The 23364-nt window shown below is 32.7% G+C and overlaps 1 protein-coding gene across 1 annotated transcript in view; it reads right to left on the bottom strand.

Annotated features, from left to right (window-relative positions):
- The window catches only part of LOC115429602 (voltage-dependent N-type calcium channel subunit alpha-1B-like), a 469655-nt gene that overhangs the window by 12490 nt on the left and 433801 nt on the right, over positions 1 to 23364 (bottom strand). Inside the window, exon 49 of the mRNA XM_030149195.1 lies at positions 25 to 142. Coding sequence (XP_030005055.1) covers positions 25 to 142 — 118 coding nt within the window. The remainder of the gene's footprint in view (positions 1 to 24; positions 143 to 23364) is intronic.

A 23364-nucleotide genomic window follows, 5' to 3' on the forward strand; every position in this document is an offset into this window, starting at 1 on the left:
GCGTGGGGCTGTTTCCTGTGTTACCTGAGGTCTACTGGAGTACGGCACATCTTCAGACTGGCCTCTCTGGAGTTTCCTCCGGCCTTTTGGTCTCTGAGCTGCCTGAGAAACATCTCCAGACTGAGAATGTTTGATGACGCTCCTCTGGTTCAATCTGACAAACACACAGACACACACTCAGTCCATGAGGACGGTCAGATACACTAAATGGACAAAAGTATGTGGACACATTGAATTCAGGTGTTTCTTTTCTAACAGGGGTCTGGGATACAAAACCTTAAAGCTTAATGGGAGATTTTTCTTCCTCAGTGAGAGGTAGATGTAGATGGTTAGTTGTGGTAGAAAATTATTATTTACAGTCACAGCAGGAAAAATATTTTAGAAATTTAGAGATAGAACATTTAAATCATAGTCATGGATAAAAAAAAAAAAAAAAATCAACATCGAGAGAAATTAAGTAAAAACCATCCAAGTTTTAGTTTATCCCATGCATATGTGATCAACTATATGGCCATAAATATTGGGACACATCATGTCTACAGTTGTAAGATGTTCTGTTCATGCTGATTTGAGATAAAAACATCAAACTTTGTCCACATAGTTTATGAAGGATTCTACAAAACCAGGTGTTTGAGGACTCACATCATGTCCCTGTTGGTCGAGGAGGTGGTGGAGGTGGTGGTGGCGGCAGTGGAGGGCGGGGCCTCTACTTTAGCGTCTGGTTCAGGTTTGGATGGGAGGGGCTGTTTGGGGCTGGGGGTCAGTGGTTCTACTTCCTGTATGTGAGTAAGAGGCAGCACAGGACGGAACAGCGCCCCCAGTTTATTCTGAAATGAGACAAAAAACAGCAAACACACATCAGTTATCATTGGCTTTGTTCAGTGTCTTAGTGTCTTCGGATAATACGGAATGTAATACGATGGACGCTACGTTAGAATTAACCCTCTGGTGTCCTGCGCATAGAGGTCCTTCCGAATCACAAAAAGTACATAATCTGTGCAGAGCTGTAGTAATGTCAGACTTTTATCATAATTTGTTTTTAATTTTTTTTTTGCTTACATTTTTGTCTTTCATCAAATTGAGCTATAAAAAAAAAATAAAAAAATACTCAAAAGCCAGACAAAGGTCCTTGATTCAGGATCCGACAGAATGTTAAATTCGCCGTCGCTCTGCCTCTCTGAGCTATGGCGCTGAATAATGGCCAGAGAAGTGTTTCTGCAGAACATTATGATGTCATCGTGGAGGTGACCTTTGACCTCATATCATCACTGTATCCCGTTACACATCGCGTGCATGGATTCTTGAGTTGCGACAGTTACCTTGAACTCTGACCATTAAACTCTAATCAGTTCATCCTCGAGTCTGGGTGAACGTCTGCTGCAGAATTACGAGAAATTCCCCGAACATGTTCATGAGAGTGTGAAAATGATGTCTCTGAAACATGTACTTTAAGTCAATTTACTGTCAAAGATTAGAACATCCACCATCGACTGAAACCATCTACTGATCTAAACTGTTCAATACCTGTTGATCCACTAATCCCATCAATACATTTCAATAATTGGTGTAAAATACAGTTTGTCGTCATGGTTATGGTCATCAGATATGACCCATTTGGACGTTCAGAGGCTCTGTAGTGAATGTGGAAACATCGTCATCTTCTACAACATTCATTCAACCACGAAAACTCATGGAGTTTGATAATAAGGGGAAAAAAAAAACAAAAGATTGATTAAAATGAAGAAAAAAAAATATAAAGAAAATAAGCAACAAAATGTACAAAAACAGCCAAAGTGATCAATAAATTGAACAAAAACAACATAAAAAATTACAAAATGATAAATAATTTGAGAAAAATAAGCAAAAAATGGACAAGTAAAGAGCAAAAACAGGCAAAGTGATAAATAAAATGATAAAAAAAAGAATAAAAAAAATTAACAAAATAATACATAACATGAACAACATGAGCCACAAAAGTGAGGAAAATTTATAAAATGGGCAATAAACTGTAGAAAAAGAAACAAAACAAACAACAAATTGAACAAAAACAAAAGAAATACCATGTGAAATGAATAAAAATGAACAACATGAAGAAAAATGAAGAAAATGTGGGTGTAGAACCCATGTAAACCCTTCTTCTGAAAAAGTCACTTTTCTCAGTTTTCTCTGTTTTGATCCAACAACCTTTGAATTCAGTCTGAGCTTTAATGAACTTCTACATGATCAGTGAATCAAATATAGGAAAATATATGATTTTTCACTTAGAAAAGCAAAATATAGAGGATCATATTATAATAACTGGTGACAAAATTACTTAAGAAAAGCTAAATAGAGAGAAAAATTCCTTTGAGAACCTCCATAAAAGTGGCACTAAGTCTTTAAGGGTTAAATTATGATTTTCAGTGGGTTCTGTTTTTTTTTTTTTTGTTTTACCGGTGGTCCTGACGGATGCTGCTGCTCCAGTCTCTTGGCCCGGTTCTGTTTGTAGTAGTCGAAGATCATCAGAGCGGCGTAGACTTTCCCCACCGTCAGCTCGTTGTCTGCAGGAGGAAACACAGTGAGCGTCAGTTCCACCAAACGACCAGTAGATGGCAGCAGAGGAGCTACAAAGACCAGGACACACAGCCCACAACTGAGATGGTTCATAAAAATACACAGCAGTACCGTTAAAAGCACTCAGAGTCTGCTTTTAAGTCAGGGGAGTCAAACATGTGGCACATGGGCCAAAACTGGCCCACTAAAGGGTCCAATCTGGCCCATGGATGAGTTTGTAGAAGATATTAACAGTCAATGGTGTCAAAAGCCTTTAAGTTCAGGTTCCACATACAGAACAATATGAACTAAAGTGGATCAGACCAGTCAAATATTATCATAATAACCTATAGAAAATGACAACTACAAAATTTTCTCTTAGTTTTCATGTAAAAAAGTACAATTACATCAACATATTTACATTTACAACCTGTTTTTTCACCAAAAAATTGTGAATAACCTGAACAAATATGAACAACCTGAAATGTCTGAAGAGAATTAAGCGGGATTTTACTAATATTCTGTCTGTTACTGAATGTTTTTATGTTTGTATTTGTAAATCCACTGTGATCTGTGAGTTATAATGTTCACATATAAATGATAAACTGAGGCAGAATATTGTTAAAAATACACTTACTTTTCTTAAGAAATTTCAGGTTGTTCATGTTATTCATATTTTTGTAAATGTAGTTTGTAAATGTATACAATGATTGGATGGTGTTTTTTCACTCCTGTCTGTTCCACAGGTGACTACATTTTTTAAATTTTTGTGTTAGAGCATTTAATTAATTGGTTGTAATTGGGGTGTGAAGCAGATTTTAAGCAATATTGTAAAAAATGCTCAAGGAAAAAATCTCGCACCCAACCTTTAATTATCTAAAACACTTCATCAAATCAATACACAATTCAGTTTTATTTGTTAGCTTTGCTTGCCAAACGTGCAACACATACAGAAAAACGGAAATATTAACACTAATAGGCCCAAGACGTCACAAGAACAGAGTAGAAAAACATTAAAATAATTTTAAAAATATATATAATTATAAACAAACAATATAACTGTAAATATACAATTATATTGTTACATACCATTATTATATTATTGGCTTTATTACATAGAAAATGGCCTAAATTACTACATTATTGTACTATGTATGGTCATTAGGATTTATTTATTTGCACATCTCAAACAAGAATTATCATTATTATTATTATTATTTTTCAATTATCCTCCAAGTAACACCATTGTGCAGGAGAGGATAGAAGCCAAAAAAAGGCTTATATAAATACTTCCCCGGAAATAAACAATATACAAAAAATAAAGAAAGAATAAAAATACCACATAACTGAAATAATAATTAAAAGTAAAACATAAAAAATACAAATCAAATGATAAAAGCCTTACATTTTTTTTCATAAATTAGAGTCCTTTTCAGATGGATAATGTTCAGGAAAATGATGCTTTAGGACTTTACTAAACCAATAAACCTAATACTGGACTCAGGCTTTTGCACAGGACTGTCCATCCGTTAAAGGGTTAAACGTATGGTTTTGACAAGAAATCGACGATGTGTGATACAATTTACACATTTAGCCTTTTAAGCCCGGTTGTCCCCAGTGCCCACAGTTCCATCTGTGTTGTCATGGCGATGCTATGTGATGCTTGGATCAGCATTCTACACATTCTGTACATCCACATAAGCAGAGGAACGTCAGCTAAAAACTCAACAAAACCAACTGTCAGACAACACAACACGATCCAAACAACCAGCACTGAAACGGTCTAAACCAGTCTAACAGTCTGGGGGGGGGGGGGGGGGGGGGGGCTCTGTAACTACAGTAAAAACCAAAAGTGAAACTTAACACACTTTAAAAGTCCCATCCAGTTTCTGTGCCTCTGTTATACTGTCTGTTGTCATGTTTCACCTCCACCTATCAGCGCCACAGCCTCAGAATAAAGTGTTTTTTGTTTGTTTGTTTTTGCAGTGACAGTGAATGTATCTAGAGGAAACCCTGCAGGTGGGGTCTGCTTGGGTCCATCCGCCTTCTGAGGGTTTGAGTTCTTCACATGGGCTACATGGATTTGTTCGGTACACCTGCGTATTGTATCAAAGGCCCCAAACAAAACAGTTCAGTACAAATCAGTGCACTGTTACACCCCTAATTCTAATCTAATCTGATCTAATCTGATCTAATCTGATCTAATCTGATCTAATCTAAAATAATCTAATCTAATCTAGTTTAATCTATTATATTCTAATCTAATCAATTCTATTATATTCTAATCTCATCTAATCTATTATAATCTGATCTAATGTGATCTAATCTAGTATAATCTATTCTATTCCAATCTGATCTATTCTATTATAATCTGATTTGATCTTTTTTATTATAATCTGATCTAACCTAATCTAGTTTAATCTGTTCTATTTCAATCTGATCTATTCTAATCTGATCTATTCTATTATAATCTGATCTAATCTGATCTAATCTAGTTTAATCTATTCTAATCTGATCTATTCTATTATAATCTAATCTGATCTATTTTATTATAATATGATCTAATCTAATCTATTTCAATCTGATCTATTCTATTATAACCTAATCTGATCTAACCTAATCTGTTCTGTTCTATTCTATTCTATTCTGATCTATTCTATTATAATCTAATCTGATCTAATCTAGTTTAATATTTTCTATTCCAATCTGATATATTCTATTATAATCTGATATCATCTAATCTAGTTTAATCCATTCCATTCTAATCTGCTCTATTTTATTATAATATGATCTAATGTAATTTATTCTACTCTAATCTCTTCTAATGTTATCTAATCTAATGTATTCTAATTTGTTCCAATGTAATCTAATCTAAAGTAATCCAAAGTAATGCAATGTAATCTATAACATAATAATCTACCAGGGGTCACCAACCCTGGTCCTCCAGAGCCACTATCCTGCATGTTTTAGATGGATCCCTCTTCCAACACACCTGATTCAAATGATAAGCCTGTCATCCAGCTCTGCAGAAGCCTGAGAACGACTGTCAGCTGTGCTGGAAGAGGGAAACATCTAAAACATGCAGGATAGCAGCTCAGGAGGACCATGGAGGGTGACCCCTAGTCTAACGGATATAGTTGTGTTTTTCCGTGTACGTTGGTGTTTTGTTGGTGAACACAGTTGTACTGTGACAGACTGAATGCTGAGGACTGAGTGGTCTGAGTCCTACGCTTTGGCGAACCCATCGCCATCGGTCGTACATTTGTGCGGCGTCACCAGCAGGTCCACGGTCTTCTGCGACAGGTTGGGCCACACTCGGTTGATCTCCCTCTTCAGGTCGATGTCGCACAGTCTCTGGGCCAGGACCCCTGAGGACGGACGGAGCCACAAACATGTCACATCAAACACACACCAACGCCGTCACTGCCGTTCACACCAAACGTCGCAAGGGATTGTGGTCTTTGTAGTGCGCAGTGGCTCACCAGATGCCAGTTTGATCTCCAGGGCCGTGCGGATCAGGGCCATGAGCGTGGAGGTGAAGTGCACCGTGTTGTCGTCGGCGATGGGCATGTTCATCTTCACCAACCGCTGAGAGGAGACCACCGACGGTTTCCAGCGATAGGGATGGAAACAAAGCAGATGAAGTCAGATAATCCCATTATTTTACTAATGACTCATAAGAATTAAAAGAGAAGGCTGTGAGTAATGACGTCCATTAGTGTTTAATCTACTGTTCAATTTCACTCATTATATGAATAACTGTTTAGTCTACAAATCATCTCAAAATAGTCTAGAGATATTATTATTATTATTATTATTATTATTATTATTATTATTATTATTGTCATAATTATTATTATCATTATTATTATTATTATTATTATTATTATTACCTTCGCCAAGAGGTATCGTGATCGCTTTGCTTTGTGTGTTTGTTTTTTAGCAGGATAACTCAAAAAGTTATGGACGGATTTTCCTGAAATTTTCAGGAAATGTTGATACTGGCACAAGGAACAAATGATTAAATTTTGGTGGTGATCGGGACACGACAGATATGTCTTGGCGGAGGTCTGCACTCTCCGAGTGGTTTTCTTGTTATTATTAAGTTTTCATTGCAGTTTGTCTGTTAGCAAGATAACTCAAAAAGTTCTGGACGTATTTGGATGAAATTTTCAGGAAATGTTGATACTGGCACAAGGAACAAATTATTAAATTTTGGTGGTGATCGGGGGGGGCTGATCTGGCTTGGCGGAGGTCTGCGCTCCGAGTGCTTTTCTAGTTATTATTACTATTATCACTTTATCATATTATCATTAGTAATTCTGCTATAATTAAAATATACATATATATTCACACTAGGTCAAAACTAAAATTCCGATTTTTTCCTCTAAAAACTCCTTTTTTGATTTTGCACTGCAAAAATCTAAATCTTACCAAGTGTATTTTTCTCATTTCTAGTCCAAATATCTCATCACACTTAAGCTAAGACAGAATCACCTAAAGAGGAACTTTTCAGTGAGATATAAGAACTGATTTTTAGACAATAGATCTGGAAAATCTGATTTAAAGAAATCGTACAAGATTATTTTCACTTGTTCCATTGGCAGATTTTTTTTTTTTTGCTTAATTCAAGATTTTTTTTTCTTAATTCAATCTAATCTAATCTATTCTAATTGAACTGAATTGAAAGTAATCTTATATATCCTAATCTAATCCTACTTGAATCTATTCTATTCTTTTCTATTCTATTCTATTCTACCTTCATCTAATCTAATTGAATCTATTTGAATCTAAATCCATGTTTTAATACTATTTAATCAGCATTGTTTTATTTGTATTTCCTGATTCCAGAGCTTTTTAGTTTATTTTTTTACTTTTAATTAGTATTTACTCCACATTAAAAACACAGATCTTCAGTTTATGATGTTTGTTTTCACTAAATGACTGAATAAATGGATAATTAAAATTGTTCTCCAGATAAATGGACCTTTAAATTGCTTTGGCGTCCGTCCTGCTGGTGTTTTGAAGGTAACGGTCGTAAATAGACGGCGGCGGCGGCTCGGTGCCGTTAACAGCTGCTGCTGCTGCCGTTGCTATGACACTATTGCAAATCCTCTGAAAGTGCAGCACACTTGTGCTAAAAGCTGAAATATGATGAACTTGTGGTGCTCACCACTCTGAGGACCGTTAAACACACTAAGCTCTGCCGCCGGGAACATGCAGCTGCACATTCTTCAAACTGGAAATAAGGACTTTCAAAAGCCCAAGTTAAACACGGTAGAACAATGTCAATTTGAATGAACCACAAATGGAAAAAAAAATTAACATGAAGCAAAAATGAAAAGAAAAAAATCAAGAAAATGAACAAAATAATCAACAAAATGAAATAAAATAATGAACAAAATTCAACAAAAAGAAAAAATAACCAACAAAATAAATAAAATGAACAAAATATCTGACAAAATGAGTAAAAATGAACAAAATAACCAACAAAAGGAACAAAAATGAGGAAAATAAGCAACAAAATAAGCAAAAAAAATCAACAAAATGAGTAAAAAATGAAAAAAATGACCAAAATGATCAACAATATGAACAAAATACCCCCAAAAATGAGTAAAAATTAACTAATTAATCAACAAAATAATCCACAACATGAACAAAAAATTTGCAAAATAATCACCAAAAAACTCCTCAACCATAAAAATTAGAAAAAATGAACAAAATAATCAACAAAATGAACAAAAATAATTCACAAAACAAATAAAATAATCACCAAAATGAAAAAAAAAAAAGAGCCAAATAAGAACAAAATGAACAAAATAAATAAGACTAACTGAATAACTTTTATCCAGTTGAGGATTTAATAAGTGAGGGTAAAGTAAAGCATTAGCAAACCTATTTGAAAATGTACTTTTTAGAACTAAAATCTAATTAACGAATACTTCATTAGGTTTCAAATATTAAAACTGATCAGGTATTTATTATAAGGAGCAGAAATTGATCGGCATAAATCCACAGCACACAGGGTTTGTGGATCAGTGTTGGAATGGACTAATTCATGCCCACATGCATCAAACAGTCAGAGGGAGATCAGAACATCAAGTCAGACGAAAAAAAAAAAGAAAGATCAAAATAAGGAACATGGAGTTGATGGTTCCCATGATGAGGCAAGAAAACAGAGTGTGTTTTATGTTTGGAACCATGACAATGCAGATGAAGAGGAGGAGGAGGAGGAAGAGGAGGAGGAGGAAGAGGAGGAGAGGGAGGGAGCATCTTCACACAGAAGCATCAACTCAAGTAAAACGTTACATGTTTTTCCCAGAAACAGAACTGGAAAGTGACAGGTCCAGATGTCTACCATAAACAAACACAGTTAAACACACACACACACACACACACACACACACACACACACACACACACAGATCTTCACATGTGCAGCACAAAGATGCAAACGGTGAAGTGACAGCAGGAAAACAAGAAGATACAGATTCACAGAAGAGGTGAAAACTGTTCATTTATAAAAGAGATGGAAGCTCAGCCTGAAGACACAACACACATCTGAAGGGGGGGTGGGGGGGTCAACAGTAAAAGGTAAGGGACCGTATATGGACAGAAGTATGTGGACACGTTGAATTCAGGTGTTTCCTTTCTAACATGGGTCTGGGATACAAAATAATGATGACTAATGTCAGAATATAGTTTAATATTATGGGATAAATATCATTGCATTAGTTTGGTTCAAATTGTTATCTGTGTTTCCAAAATGCCTCAGAGATGGATTTTATTTCATTTCTCTCAACATTTTGTTTGTTTTCTTTATCCATGACTATGATTTTAAATGTTTTACCTCTAAATTTCTAAAATATTTTTCCTGCTCTGACTGTAAATAATAATTTTCTACCACAACTAAAGATCTACTTTTATCACATCTCACTGAAGAAGACAAATCTACCATTAAACTTTAAGGAAATATGATGTTTATATCTCATTTTTACTCATTTTGTTGATTATTTTATTGATTATATATATATATATATATATATATATATATATATATATATATATATATATATATATATATATATATATATATATATATGTATGTATACAGGGTGTCCCATAAATCTCCATACATAGGAGAGATAATACATTCCATACATATATGGTTCTAACATGTATTTCTTTATATTTCTTCTTTATAGTTCTTCAGCAGTGGAGGACACGCATTGAAATGTGTTCCCGACAAAATGGCAGTCATATAGAGCATATTATAGAAATAAAAATGGTTTATGTCAAGAAACGCTTATTTTTCCTATGTATGGAGACTTATATATATATATATATATATATATATATATGTTAGGGTTGGGAATCTTAGTTGTAAGGCCGACACGATACAGCATCTCTGATCCGATATATTAAAGATACGTGTATGGCATCTCACGATGTGATACAATTCACACCCAAATCACAATACTACAGATCAGTTAAGCACATTCTGATTGAATACATTCATTCTGGTAAAAAAAAAAAAAAAAAAAAAAAAAAAAAAAAAAAATATATATATATATATATATATATATATATGTAGTGCAATTCAGTGAGCTTGATTATTTATCAAATAAGACCATGACTTTTTATAAAGTGTCTTTAGTTCAGTTTCCGAACACGTGCCTCACATTCAGTCAGGTGAAAAAGTTCGGACTTTGTTTCCAAAGTTGTTTCTCTGTATATTTCTAACACAACTTCTTGCTCCCTCACCGAATCCATTTGTAATGTAATGTATTTGTAATGAAGGTAAAACAGAAAAAGGTTCTGTCACTTTAAGAGACACCTGTGTAAGGTATTATGGGATGCACTGTTGGATCTGTATGACACTGTTTAAGGAAGTATCTGTGGTTTGTACGGCAGTATTCAGTACAGCTGATCTAGTAAAAAAGTACACGTTCATAAACCACATGTGTTCTCCTCCTTCTGTGTCTGTCACATTCACATACAGACTTTACAGTATTCATCCGCGGTGCTTGAGCCACAGTGCATCCACAGAGCTCAGACTGTTGTGTACAGTGTACACATCCATGAATCCACGGCGCACGTTAACTTGGGTCTGAAGGAAAGAAAAACTTTACCCAAATAAATAGTAACACTTTTAAACGCTTGTAAAAATATATTCTGTTGAAAGGATCAAATTTTATTGATACAAACATTCAATAACTGATGCATCAAGATATCATTCCAAACTTTTCATTCACTCGCAGCTTCTCTACCGGTGCACTCAGATCCTGCATGCGCATCGGCATATCAATGCGTATATGTGAATGTGTATGTGTGTGTGTAGGTGTGTGTGTGTGTGTGTGTGTATATGTATATATTGCTGGTATAGACAAAGGGGTGAGAGCTATTAAGCTATGCTTCTTTTTTTTTCTTTTTCGTGTATTATTATTTTTGCTTCCTTGAATTTCTCATTTCTATATTATGTTGTGCAAAGAAGTCAATTAGTAGCAATCAGAAAGCTTGTATCATATTCCATATTTGTAATAAATCAATAAAAAAAAAAGTACTGAAACACATCATGTCTACAGCTGTAAGATGTCCAGTTTATGATGAATAAGCAACAAAATGAATAAAATAACCAACAAATTGAGTACAAATGAACAAAATAACCAGCAAAATGAGTAAAAAGGAGATATAAACATAAACATTTCCTTAAAGTTTAATGGGACACTTCTCTTCCTCAGTGAGATGTGATGAAAGTAGATCTTTAGTTGTGGTAGAAAATTATTATTTACAGTCAAAGCAGGAAAAATATTTAGTAGAACATCTAAAATCATAGTCATGGAAAAAAAAAAAAAAAACTGTAAAAAGAAATTAAGTAAAAAACATTTCTGAGGCATTTTGGAAACAAAGATAACAATTTAACCCAAACTAACCAATGCAATGATATTTATCCCATAATATAAAACTCTATTCTGACATTAGTCATTATTGTTTTGTATCCCAGACCCCTGTTAGAAAAGAAACACCTGAATTCAACGTGTCCACATACTTTTGTCCACATAGTGTACATGTGAAAGTGGAGGGGGGGTGTTCAGTGAAAGGATCAGCAGCTCCATAAAGGCAGAGTCAGGGGCATAAACAATAGCCTGGTGCTGTCTGTGTGTGTGTGTCTGTGTGTGTGTGTGTGTGTGTGTGTATTCAGAAAAAGCATCAGTTCTATTTGCAGACGGAGCGGCGTCAGAGGCAGACGTTCAGGAGTGGAGCAGGGCCGCCTCACATCTGATGCATTCAGACAGCTGTGGACGACCGGGAACCGCTCACATTAAGTCTGCATGTACAGAGGTAAGCAGCAGCTGGAACTGGGACTACCTGAGGACAGCTGAGGTAGTGGACCCACCGACCCCCCACCCCCCAAACACCACATCCATGTGCCTGCTGGGTTTCATCTGCCAGGACACGGCACAGCGGTGCACCAATGAAAAGGATGCAATTATTTTACTCATTTTGGTGATTTTAGTGTTTGTTTTTACTCATTTTGTTGATTATTTAGCTCACTGTTATTGCATTTGTTGATTATTTTGTTCTTTTCGTTGATTTTGTTAATTTTTTGTTTATTTTGTTGGTTTTTACTCATTACCTCCGCCAAGGAGGTTCTGTTTTTGCCGGTGTTGGTTTGTCTGTTTGTCTGTCCATGTGCAAGATAACTCAAAAAGTTGTGGACAGGTTTGGATGAAAATTTCAGGAAATGTTGACACTGGCACAAGGAACAAATGATTAAATTTTGGTGGTGATCAGTGATCTCTGAGCGCTTTTCTAGTTTTGACTCATTTTGTTGATTATTTTGTTCATTTTGTTGATTATTTTGTTAATTTCTACTCATTTTGTTGATTATTTTCTTTATTTTTTACTAATTTTGTTGATTATTTTGTTCATTTTGTTGATTATATATTTCATTTCTACTCATTTTGTTGATTATTTTCTTTATTTTTAACTCATTTTGTTGATTGTTTTGTTCATTTTGTTCATTTTTACTAATTTTGTTGCTTATTGGTTATGCACACTGTTTTTTGATTTTTTTGATTATTTTGTTCTTTTGGTTGATGATTTTGTTCATTTTGTTGATTATATTGTTTGCTTTTATTCATTTTATTGATTATTTTGTTAATTTAGTTGATTATATTGTTCATTTTTGCTCATTTTATTGATTATATTGTTTGTTTTTACTCATTTAGTTAATTATTTTGTTCACTTATTAAATTTCTTGATTATTTTGTTCATTTTGTTTTTATTTTGTTCGTTTTATTGATTATATTGTTCCTTTTTACTCATTTTATTGATTATTTGGCTCATTTTTAAAGATTTTATTGATTATTTTGCTCATTTTGTTGATTATTTGTTGTTTTTTACTCATTTTGATTATTTTGTTCATTTTTACTAATTTTGTTGGTTTTTTTGCTCACTGTATTGCATTCGTTGATTATTTTGTTCTTCTTGTTGATGATTTTATTTATTTTGTTCACTTTTACTCATTTTGTTCATTATTTTGTTCACTGTTATTGATATTTGTTGATTATTTGGTTCATTTTGTTGATTATATTGTTCATTTTTGCTCATTTGTTGGTTATTTTGTTGATTGTTATTGCATTTGTTGATTATCTTGTCCTTTTGGTTGATTATTTTGTTCATTTTGTTGATTATTTTGTTCATTTTTTTTCTCATTTTGTTGATTATTTGCCTCACTGTTATTACATCTGTTGATTATTTTTGTTCTTTTTGTTAATTATTTTGTTCAGGGTTGTTGAATTTGTCGATTATTTTGTTGGTTATTTTGTTCACTTCTACTCATTTTGTTGATTATTTTGCTTACTGTAACTGAATTTGTTGATTATTTTGTTCATATTGTTGCTTATTCATCATGAACAGGACATCTTACAGCTGTAGACATGATGTGTTCCAATATTTTTGTCCATATACTTTATAAACATCAATATTTCCTTAAACTTTAATGGGAGACTCTTCTGCCTTTATCCCATAATATAAAACTATATCATAACATTAGTCATTCTTGTTTTGTATCCCAGACCCCTGTTAGAAAAGAAACACCTGAATTCACCGTGTCCACATACTTTTGTCCATATATTGAACGTATTACCGCCTCAGAAACAGTAACATCACTAATAATAATAACTTTAGATAATAAATGTTCTTCCTCTAAATTTCTAAAAATATTTTTCATGCTCTGACTGTAAATAATAATTTTCTACCACAACTAACCATCTACTTTCTTCACATCTCACTGAGGAAGAAAAAATCACCCACTAAACTTTAAGGAAATATTGATGTTTATATGGACAAAAGTATTGGGACACATGTCTGCAGCTGTAAGATGTCCTGTTTATGCTGAATAACCAACAAAATTAATAACACTGTGCAAAATAGCCCACAAAATTAGTAAAAATGAACAAAATAATAAAAAAAATGTACAAAACAATCAACAAAATGAGTAAAAATTAGATATAAACATCAATATTTCCTTAAAGTTTAATGGTAGATTTTTCTTCTTCGGTGAGATGTTAAGAAAGTAGATGGTTAGTTGTGGAAGAATATTATTATTTATAGTTGGAACATAAAAAAATAATTTAGAAATTTAGAGGTAGAACATTTAAAATCATAGTCATGGATATATAAATAATAAAAAAAAAAGTGTTGAGAGAAATGAAGTAAAAACCACCTCTGAGGCATTTTGGAAGCAAAAATGACAATTTAACCCAAACTAACCAATGCAATGATATTTATCCTATAATATAAAATTATCATTACATTAGTCATTCTTGTTTTGTATCCCAGACCCCTGTTAGAAAAGAAACACCTGAATTCACCGTGTCCACATACTTTTGTCCGTATATTGAACGTATTACCGCCTCAGAAACAGTACCATCACTAATAATAATAACTTTAGATAATAAATGTTCTTCCTCTAAATTTCTAAAAAATATTTTTCATGCTCTGACTGTAAATAATAATTTTCTACCACAACTAACCATCTACTTTCTTCACATCTCACTGAGGAAGAAAAAATCACCCACTAAACTTTAAGGAAATATTGATGTTTATATGGACAAAAGTATTGGGACACATGTCTGCAGCTGTAAGATGTCCTGTTTATGCTGAATAACCAACAAAATTAATAACATTGTGCAAAATAGCCCACAAAATTAGTAAAAATGAACAAAATAATAAAAAAAATGTACAAAACAATCACAAAATGAGTAAAAATTAGATATAAACATCAATATTTCCTTAAAGTTTAATGGTAGATTTTTCTTCTTCGGTGAGATGTTAAGAAAGTAGATGGTTAGTTGTGGAAGAATATTATTATTTATAGTTGGAACATAAAAAAATAATTTAGAAATTTAGAGGTAGAACATTTAAAATCATAGTCATGGATATATAAATAATAAAAAAAAAAGTGTTGAGAGAAATGAAGTAAAAACCACCTCTGAGGCATTTTGGAAGCAAAAATGACAATTTAACCCAAACTAACCAATGCAATGATATTTATCCTATAATATAAAATTATCATAACATTAGTCATTCTTGTTTTGTATCCCAGACCCCTGTTAGAAAAGAAACACCTGAATTCAACGTGTCCACATACTTTTGTCCGTATATTGAACGTATTACCGCCTCAGAAACAGTACCATCACTAATAACGGCTTTAGTTTTGGTGCTTGTATGTGGTCTTGCTCAGCTCTACCTGGAAGTTCAGCTCATGCAGTCCATTTGCGCCTCAGACTGGACTCACCAGGGACATAATAAATGTGATTTTGTGCCTGTTATTGGTCAGTGCCTTGTGTTTTCATGTTGTTTGGATGGACAGTACATGAATTCAGCTGCAGCCACAGGAAGGGCCTGACAGACAGATTAGATTTAAACACCGCTTCAGCTGTGGGCAAATGTTTCAGAGCTCTAGGCAGACTGTGGAAATAATCATCAGAAATAAAACCTGCTGCAGGCTAACAGATAAACCCACTTTTCCTCCTTAGGTTTCTGTTTGGAAAGATACAGCAATGCAACGCAACGGGAAATACATACAGCCTCCTAATTCTCATGAGTAAATGTAACTGTTTAACCACGACTTGAGATGAGATTGACCACTTTGTTCTTTTTTTAAAAATTCTTTCTATGTTATTTATTATTTAATAAATGTTCTGATTCGCTTTTGTTTATTTTGTTGCTTATTTGATCCTTTTTTTAGTCATTTTGTTGATTATTTTGCTCATTTTATTGATTATTTTGTTAATTTTAACCAATTTTGTTGATTATTTTGTTCGTTTTTACTCATTTTGTTGATTATTTTGTTCATTTTGCTGATTATATTGTTCATTTCTACTCATTTTATTGATTATTTTGTTCATTTTAACTCATTGTTGATTATTTTGTTCATTTTAACTCATTTTGTTGATTATTTTGCTTATTTTGTTGATAATTTTGTTCGTTTTTACTTATTTTGTTAATTATTTTGTTTATTTTAACCCATTTGTTGATTATTTTGCTCATTTTGTTGATTACTTTGTACGTTTTTACTCATTTGGTTGATTATTTTGTTCATTTTAACTCATTTTGTTGATTATTATGCTCATTTTAACTCATTTTGTTGATTATTTGCTTATTTGTTGATAATTTTGTTCGTTTTTACTCATTTTGTTGATTATTCTGTTCATTTTGTTGATTATTTTGTCCATTTTGTTGATTATTTTGTTCATTTTTACTCATTTTGTTCATTATTTTGTTCATTTTAGTGATTGTTGTTCATTTTTACTCTTTTTTTGTTGTTGTTTTGCTTACTGTTATTACATTGCATATGATATTATTATTTAATAAATGTTCTTATTCACTTTTCTTCATTTTGTTGCTCATTTGATCCTTTTTTTTTATTTTATTTTTGTAGGTTTTTGCTTATTTTTTCCACATTATTTATTATTTTGTAATTTTTTTTAATTGTTTTTTTATCATCTATCTATCTATAAAATGTACAATGTGATATCATGAAATCGCACAAATTTCAGGTTGTTCATGTATTCACATTTTTTAACAGATATTTTGAAATTTTCATGATCCACTGGAGATTTTATTTATTCATTTTGTTCTTTTTTTTTTTTTTGCAATTCTTTCTATGTTATTTACTATTTAATAAACTTTCTTATTCACTTTTGTTCATTTTGTTGCTTATTTGATCCTTTTTTACTTTATTTTAGTAGGTTTTTTGCTTATTTTTTCCACAATATTTATTATTTTGGAGTTTTTCTTATTGTTTTTTATCGTCTGTCTATCTGAAAAATGTACCACGTGATATCTTGAAATCGCGCAAATTTCAGGTTGTTCATGTTTTAGAGATAGACAGACAGACAGACAATAAAAAACAATAAGAAAAACTACAAAAATAATTAACAATGTGGAAAAGATTAGCAAAAAATAAGCAAAAACCTACTAACCTACATGTTTTAACAGATATTTTGACATTTTCATGATCCACTTGAGATTATATTTATCACTTTGTTTTTTTTTTTGGCAATTCTTTCTGTTATTTATCATTTAATAAACTTTCTTATTTGCTTTTGTTCATTTTGTTGCTTATTTGATCCTTTTTTACTTTATTTTAGTAGGTTTTTGCTTGTTTTTTTCCACATTATTTATTATTTTGTCGTTTGTCATATTGTTTTTTGTCGTCTGTCTGTCTAAAAAAATGTACAACGTGATATCTTGAAATCGTGTAAATTTCAGGTTGTTCATGGTTTAGATAGACAGATAGACATTATTTTTATTTATTTATTGTTTGTTTGTTTGCTTATCAACCATTTATGTACCAGTACTTATATTTTGTTGGTTGATTTTTGTTTTGATTTCACTGTCTACATGTTTGAAATAATCATTTCATTCATTCATTCATTCATTCATTCATTCGTTCATTCATCCATCAGGGGTATTAGTTTTGTGAAGCAGCAGATGTGGTAAATATTTGTAAATATTTGAGCTCAGAGGACGGGGTTTACAGATCTGCACCAGAAAAACAACACAACAGCAGCCGGAACATACCGACTGGGACACCACTGACACAAGCCTGAAGATGATTGACAGGTGGAAGCAGGAAACCAGTGGTGAGGAGGAGGAGGAGGAGGAAGATGAGGAAGATGAGGAGGAGGAGTGATTCTACCTTATAGGCGACTCGGGGCGGACATTTCTTTCCCAAACCTAGCGGAGGAGACATGTCGCGAAAGCATCTCGTACATGTCGCGATAAGTCATACGGCCGCTTCACGGGCAAACATGGTAGGAGGGATGAAGATTCCCAAGTGAGGAAGAGGAGGAGGAGGAGGAGGAGGATTGGCATTAACGGGGTAAGGGGGGGGGGGGGGGGGGGGGGGTGGGGGGTTAGAGCATAACAGAAAGTGGTGATAAAGATCATATGGGAGGGAAAAGAAGAGGAAAAACAGAAATCCTTGTTAATAAGATTTCCAGGATATCGGTTCTGGAATTCCATCCTGGTGGGTTTGAAGGGAGACGCCGGATGGAAGGATCCTGGTGGAAGGGATGTGTTTGGGAATGAGAGCGCATTTGACATTCAAGGGACACGCCGCTGAAAACATGACCGTTTGGCTTCATTTCATCTGACCTTAAACTGGTGTGAACACTTCTAACCCTCAGGAGTCTGGGTGAGTTCCTCCAGTTCAGGTTTGTCTGTTGGAAACTGATGACGCTGGGTTGTTTGGTCTCGTTTTTGAATGAAATCTGAGTCAGAGAAAGGTCAGTTCTTTACTGTTTTTCATCGAAAACGTATTGAAACAAAACTATTTTATAACTTAGAATGAATATATAAATTGAAAACTTCACAAAGATATTACATCAATAAAGTTATTTACAACTATTTATATGAAAAGGCCGGCAATGCTTTTTTTTAAAATGAAAACTATTACAACTATATACAACTACATACAACTATTACAACTATATACAACTATATACAACTACATACAACTATTACAACTATATACAACTATTACAACTATATACAACTATTACAACTTTATACAACTATTACAACTACATACAACTATTACAACTATATACAACTACATACAACTTTACAACTATATACACCTATACAATTACATACAACCTATTACAACTATATACAACTACATACAACTATACAATTATATACAACTATTACACTATATACAACGATATACAACTATTACAACTACATACAACTATTACAACTATATACACCTATTACAACTACATACAACTATATACAACTATTACAAACTATATATAACTATTACAATTACATACAACTATTACAACTATATATACTACATACAACTATTACAATTATATACAACTATTACAACTATATACAACTATTACAACTATATACAACTAGTACAACTACATACAACTATTACACTATATACAACTATTACAATTACATAAACACTATTACAACTATATATAACTACATACAACTATTACAACTATTACAACTACTACAACTATATACAATTATTACAACTATTAAAACTATATACAACTAATATATATATATATATATATATATATAGAATATTATATATAACTTTACAACTATACAAGTATACTACTATTAAAACTATATATAACTATTACAAGTATATACAAGTATATACTACAATTAAAACTATATACTACTAATTACAACTATTAAAATCATATACTACCATTAAAACTATATACAACTATTACAACTACATACAACTATTACAACTATTAAAACTATACAACTATATACAACTACTTATAACAACAACCAGCTCTCCCATGATGCCACACCTCTGACTGGTTGATGTATTTCGTTTTTCTAATAAATGCAGTGACATGTTTTTTTTTGTTTTTTTTTATATAAGCGTTTCCCTCAGAAGCCTGTTTTGACCGTCTCTTCCTGTACTAAACGTACACTAACATGATGATAATATTGCAGAATATGCCGTTTTACGTGTGTCATAAGTCTGCTTTTCCTTGGCCTTTCAACACGACCTGACTTCACAGTTTTACTTCAACATGTGCCCTTTCTACACAAGTGAAACGAAGACTCGCGGCTCCGTCTCGTCGCTATGTTCATCTTCAGTCGGTTCGCGATTTGGACGTGGTGGTGCGTTCAGGGACTCCTAAGGGTTAAAGTAAAGTTCCTCAGTAGTCCTAATGAATATGACACTGATGCTGATTAGGAGAGCGTGGGCGTGACATGATTTTCAGCGGACTGTTCCTTTAAGATGCCTCGTTTCTGCATGCTAAGAGACATCAGCAGTAACCAAAGTGGAAACAAAGCACACAATGCTCTAGCTTCACTGCCCACTCTTCTTCACTTGTGCATTAGGAAAAAAAAAAAAAAAACTAAACTAAACTAAAATAGACATCACATGGTTGGATGGCTTTGTTGGAGCCTGACTTGCGGCATTGTTTCCTGCGCTTCGCCATGGTTACCTGCCAGCTGGTTAGTGGAGGATCGATGTATGTTTTATATGCCTGTGTGGTGGGATTCATTCTTGGCACGGCAGGGAATGGAGTACAGACGTTTTCACAGTCTGAAACCATCAGTCCCTTTAGATCTAAAAGGACTGTGTGGGAGTGCAAACCTATAAGCCACCCTGTTAGGGCACTTCTTCCCCAGGCCCAGGGGGAGGGAGATAAAACGCAACAATTTGTACCTATCCTGATAGCAAATCCTCCCGCTGAAAACACAAAACCCGGTTCAAGAGGTTAGGACACACATCATTATATTATATTATATCATCTAAACAAGGGGCTGGGCAAGCTTTACAGCAGGGTGTCCAACATAAGGCCCGGGGGTCCAACAAAAAGACTCTGAAGATATGAACAGTCAAGGGCAGGGGTCTCAAACTCATTTTCTTTCAGGTTCCACATTCAGCCCGATTTGATTCCAACTGGGCCGCACCGGTAAAATAATAGCATCATAACCTGTAAGTCAGTGTTTTCAAACTTGGGGTCAGGACCCCACGTGGGGTCACCTGGAATTCAAATGGGGGTCACCTGAAATTTCTAGTAATTGATAAAAAAAACAAAAAAACAACTTACTAATAAAATATATGTTGAGTTGACAGAGACAATCCCAATCTATAACAGACAAACTGTGAGTGTGAAACTGAAGCACTGTGGTTCTGTTTATCTGTCAAATGTTCACTGTGGTCAGTTTCAGATGCTGCAGCTCTTTCATAATTCATAATTTGAGTTCTTGTTTGTTCAGTATTAATTGTCAGCCTTGTAAACCACAGCTGGACTGACTGTACATATCCTGACCAAGGAAATCCAGCTCTCCCTTTGTGCAGTAATCTACACCTGGATTTACTGCCTCCGTGCAGAATAATATACATTATATAGACTAAATGTCGACTAAAATTAACGTTTATTTGCAACATAGTATAGCAAAACTATTTACAAGATGAAAAACAAATTAATTTTAGCAAAAAAAAAAAAAAAAAAAAGTGTGTTTGAATGTCTGGGGTCGCCAGAAGTTTCTGATGTAAAAATGGGGTCACGAACCAAAAAAGGTTGGAAACCACTGCTATAAATATTGACAACTCCAATTTTTTGTTGTTTTAGTGTAAAAAAACAAACAAAACCCTATTAAATGATAAAAATACTTACTTTTATAAACGATCCAAACAAACAAAAAAAGAAACTGAAAGAGAAAAAACTGAAATTTCTTAAGAAAATTAAAGTGCAATTTTAACAATATTCTGCCTCAGTTTATCATTTCTACATGTGCATTATGGATCGGATCTACACAGACACAAAACACTTAGTAAGAGGCAGGAAATAGTTAAAATTGTGCTTAATTTTCTTTCAGACATTTCAGGTTGTTCATATTGTTCAGGTTATTCACATTTTATTGTAAAGGATAGTTTGTAAATGTAAAGATTTCCATAATTTAATGTGATTTTTTTGCACTAAAACAAAGACAAAAATTTGAAGTTGTCATTACGGATAGGCATAATGTATTCTAAAGGTTATTCATATTTTCATAATGCAATTTAACTTTTTTCACACTAAAACAAAGTGAAAATTTGGATTATTATGGCCCTTGAACTAAAATTACTCTGACACCCATGCTTTACAGATTAAGTCAATTCTGACCCGAAACAGAAGAAAGAAATCTGTCTGGATTCATTAAAAATGTTTAAATCCATCTACGTTTTACTATGAGCTGCTGGTCCGCAGTAGCCAATCTATAATAGCTTATAACGTTATATTAACACTACAATAATGCATCCTTTTGGTGCATTTATGAAATTATGCAACTATGATATACAAAACATTCAAGATTTTTGTGCTATTTTCAAAACAAAATTACATTAGGTAATGGAGAAAAGCCCCACTTTTAATAATAATAATAATAATAATAATAATAATAATAATAATAATAATAATAATAATAATAATAAGAAGAAGAAGAAGAAGAAGAAGAAGAAGAAGAAGAAGAAATTAGATTTTGTCATTTATTTTTGAAAAAGAGAAATTTTGAACAAATGAAAAATAAGTATGATAAAAAATATAGAATGACGTATAGTTTTTGATTTTTGTCACGTATGCACATTTTTTACTGGTGGACAGTGGTAGAATAGATTCAGATCTACAACAACATAAAATATGGATTTATTCAGTTCATTTCATGTTTTTGACAAGCTACAGAGTCATAGCCAGAAGCTAAAGGGGCCCCATTGGCCCCAGAGCCATGGTTGGAACCCCCTGATCTAAATAACACATCATTCACTGTAAGAAAATAGAACATTAAACAGGCAGGAGTATAAAGTTTACAGTAAGAACACCTGAATATTCACACTTATCGACTCATGAACACTCGGTTTTAAACGTGTCTCAGGTGATCAGATCAGATATGAAAGGAAATGTGGTGACGCATGTTGTCTAGTGGACAAGAAAAAAGACTACAACAGTTGGACTGAACATCCAAGTCAAGCTATAAATGCATAAATAGATCAATAAATGCATTGATGTCCAAAAAGTTGGAATAATTCTGTTTTCCTTTTTTTTTTTGTTTCCAGTTTATAAACTTCAATAATCCCTTTGATCAGGTGCAATGATCACATACTGAGCCCAGGTTATACTTTATCTGTCAAGAATAAACCACACTGTCACAATCAATTCATGGGAAGAAGTAAAAATATGTTATTCCAACTTAATGCACAACAGTGTGTAATCAATTAGACCAAATGTAGATTGAGTTTAGTGTGGAAATATTGGACAGGAACATGAATATATCATCTGAAGAATTTGCTTTCTTAAATAAAATGAAACAAATTTTAAAAAATAATTAAAATAAAAAACAAAATAAACAAAACAAAAAATGTAATAAAACAACATTTTAATAAAAAATAAAACAAACAAAAAATTAAACAAAACAATTTAAAAGCCGAAAAAAAACCCAATATAAACAAAAATAAAACAAAATAAAAATTTCAAAAATAAATAAAATGGAAACAAAATAAAATGAAACAAAAAAATAAATTAAATTAAAATAAAATAAAACAAACAAAAAATAAAACAAAACACATTTTAAATATCGAATCAAATAAAAAACAAAACAAAAAATAAAACAAACAAATTTTTAAAATCTAATTAAATAAAAACAAAATGAAACAAACAAACAAAAAAAAACACAATTTCAAAAATACAAAAACAAAAATAAATAAAACGAAACAAAAAATAAATTAAATCAAAATAAAATAAAACAAAAAATAAAATAAAACACATTTTA

Source organism: Sphaeramia orbicularis, chromosome 12, assembly GCF_902148855.1.
Source record: "Sphaeramia orbicularis chromosome 12, fSphaOr1.1, whole genome shotgun sequence".
NCBI lineage: Eukaryota > Metazoa > Chordata > Actinopteri > Kurtiformes > Apogonidae > Sphaeramia > Sphaeramia orbicularis.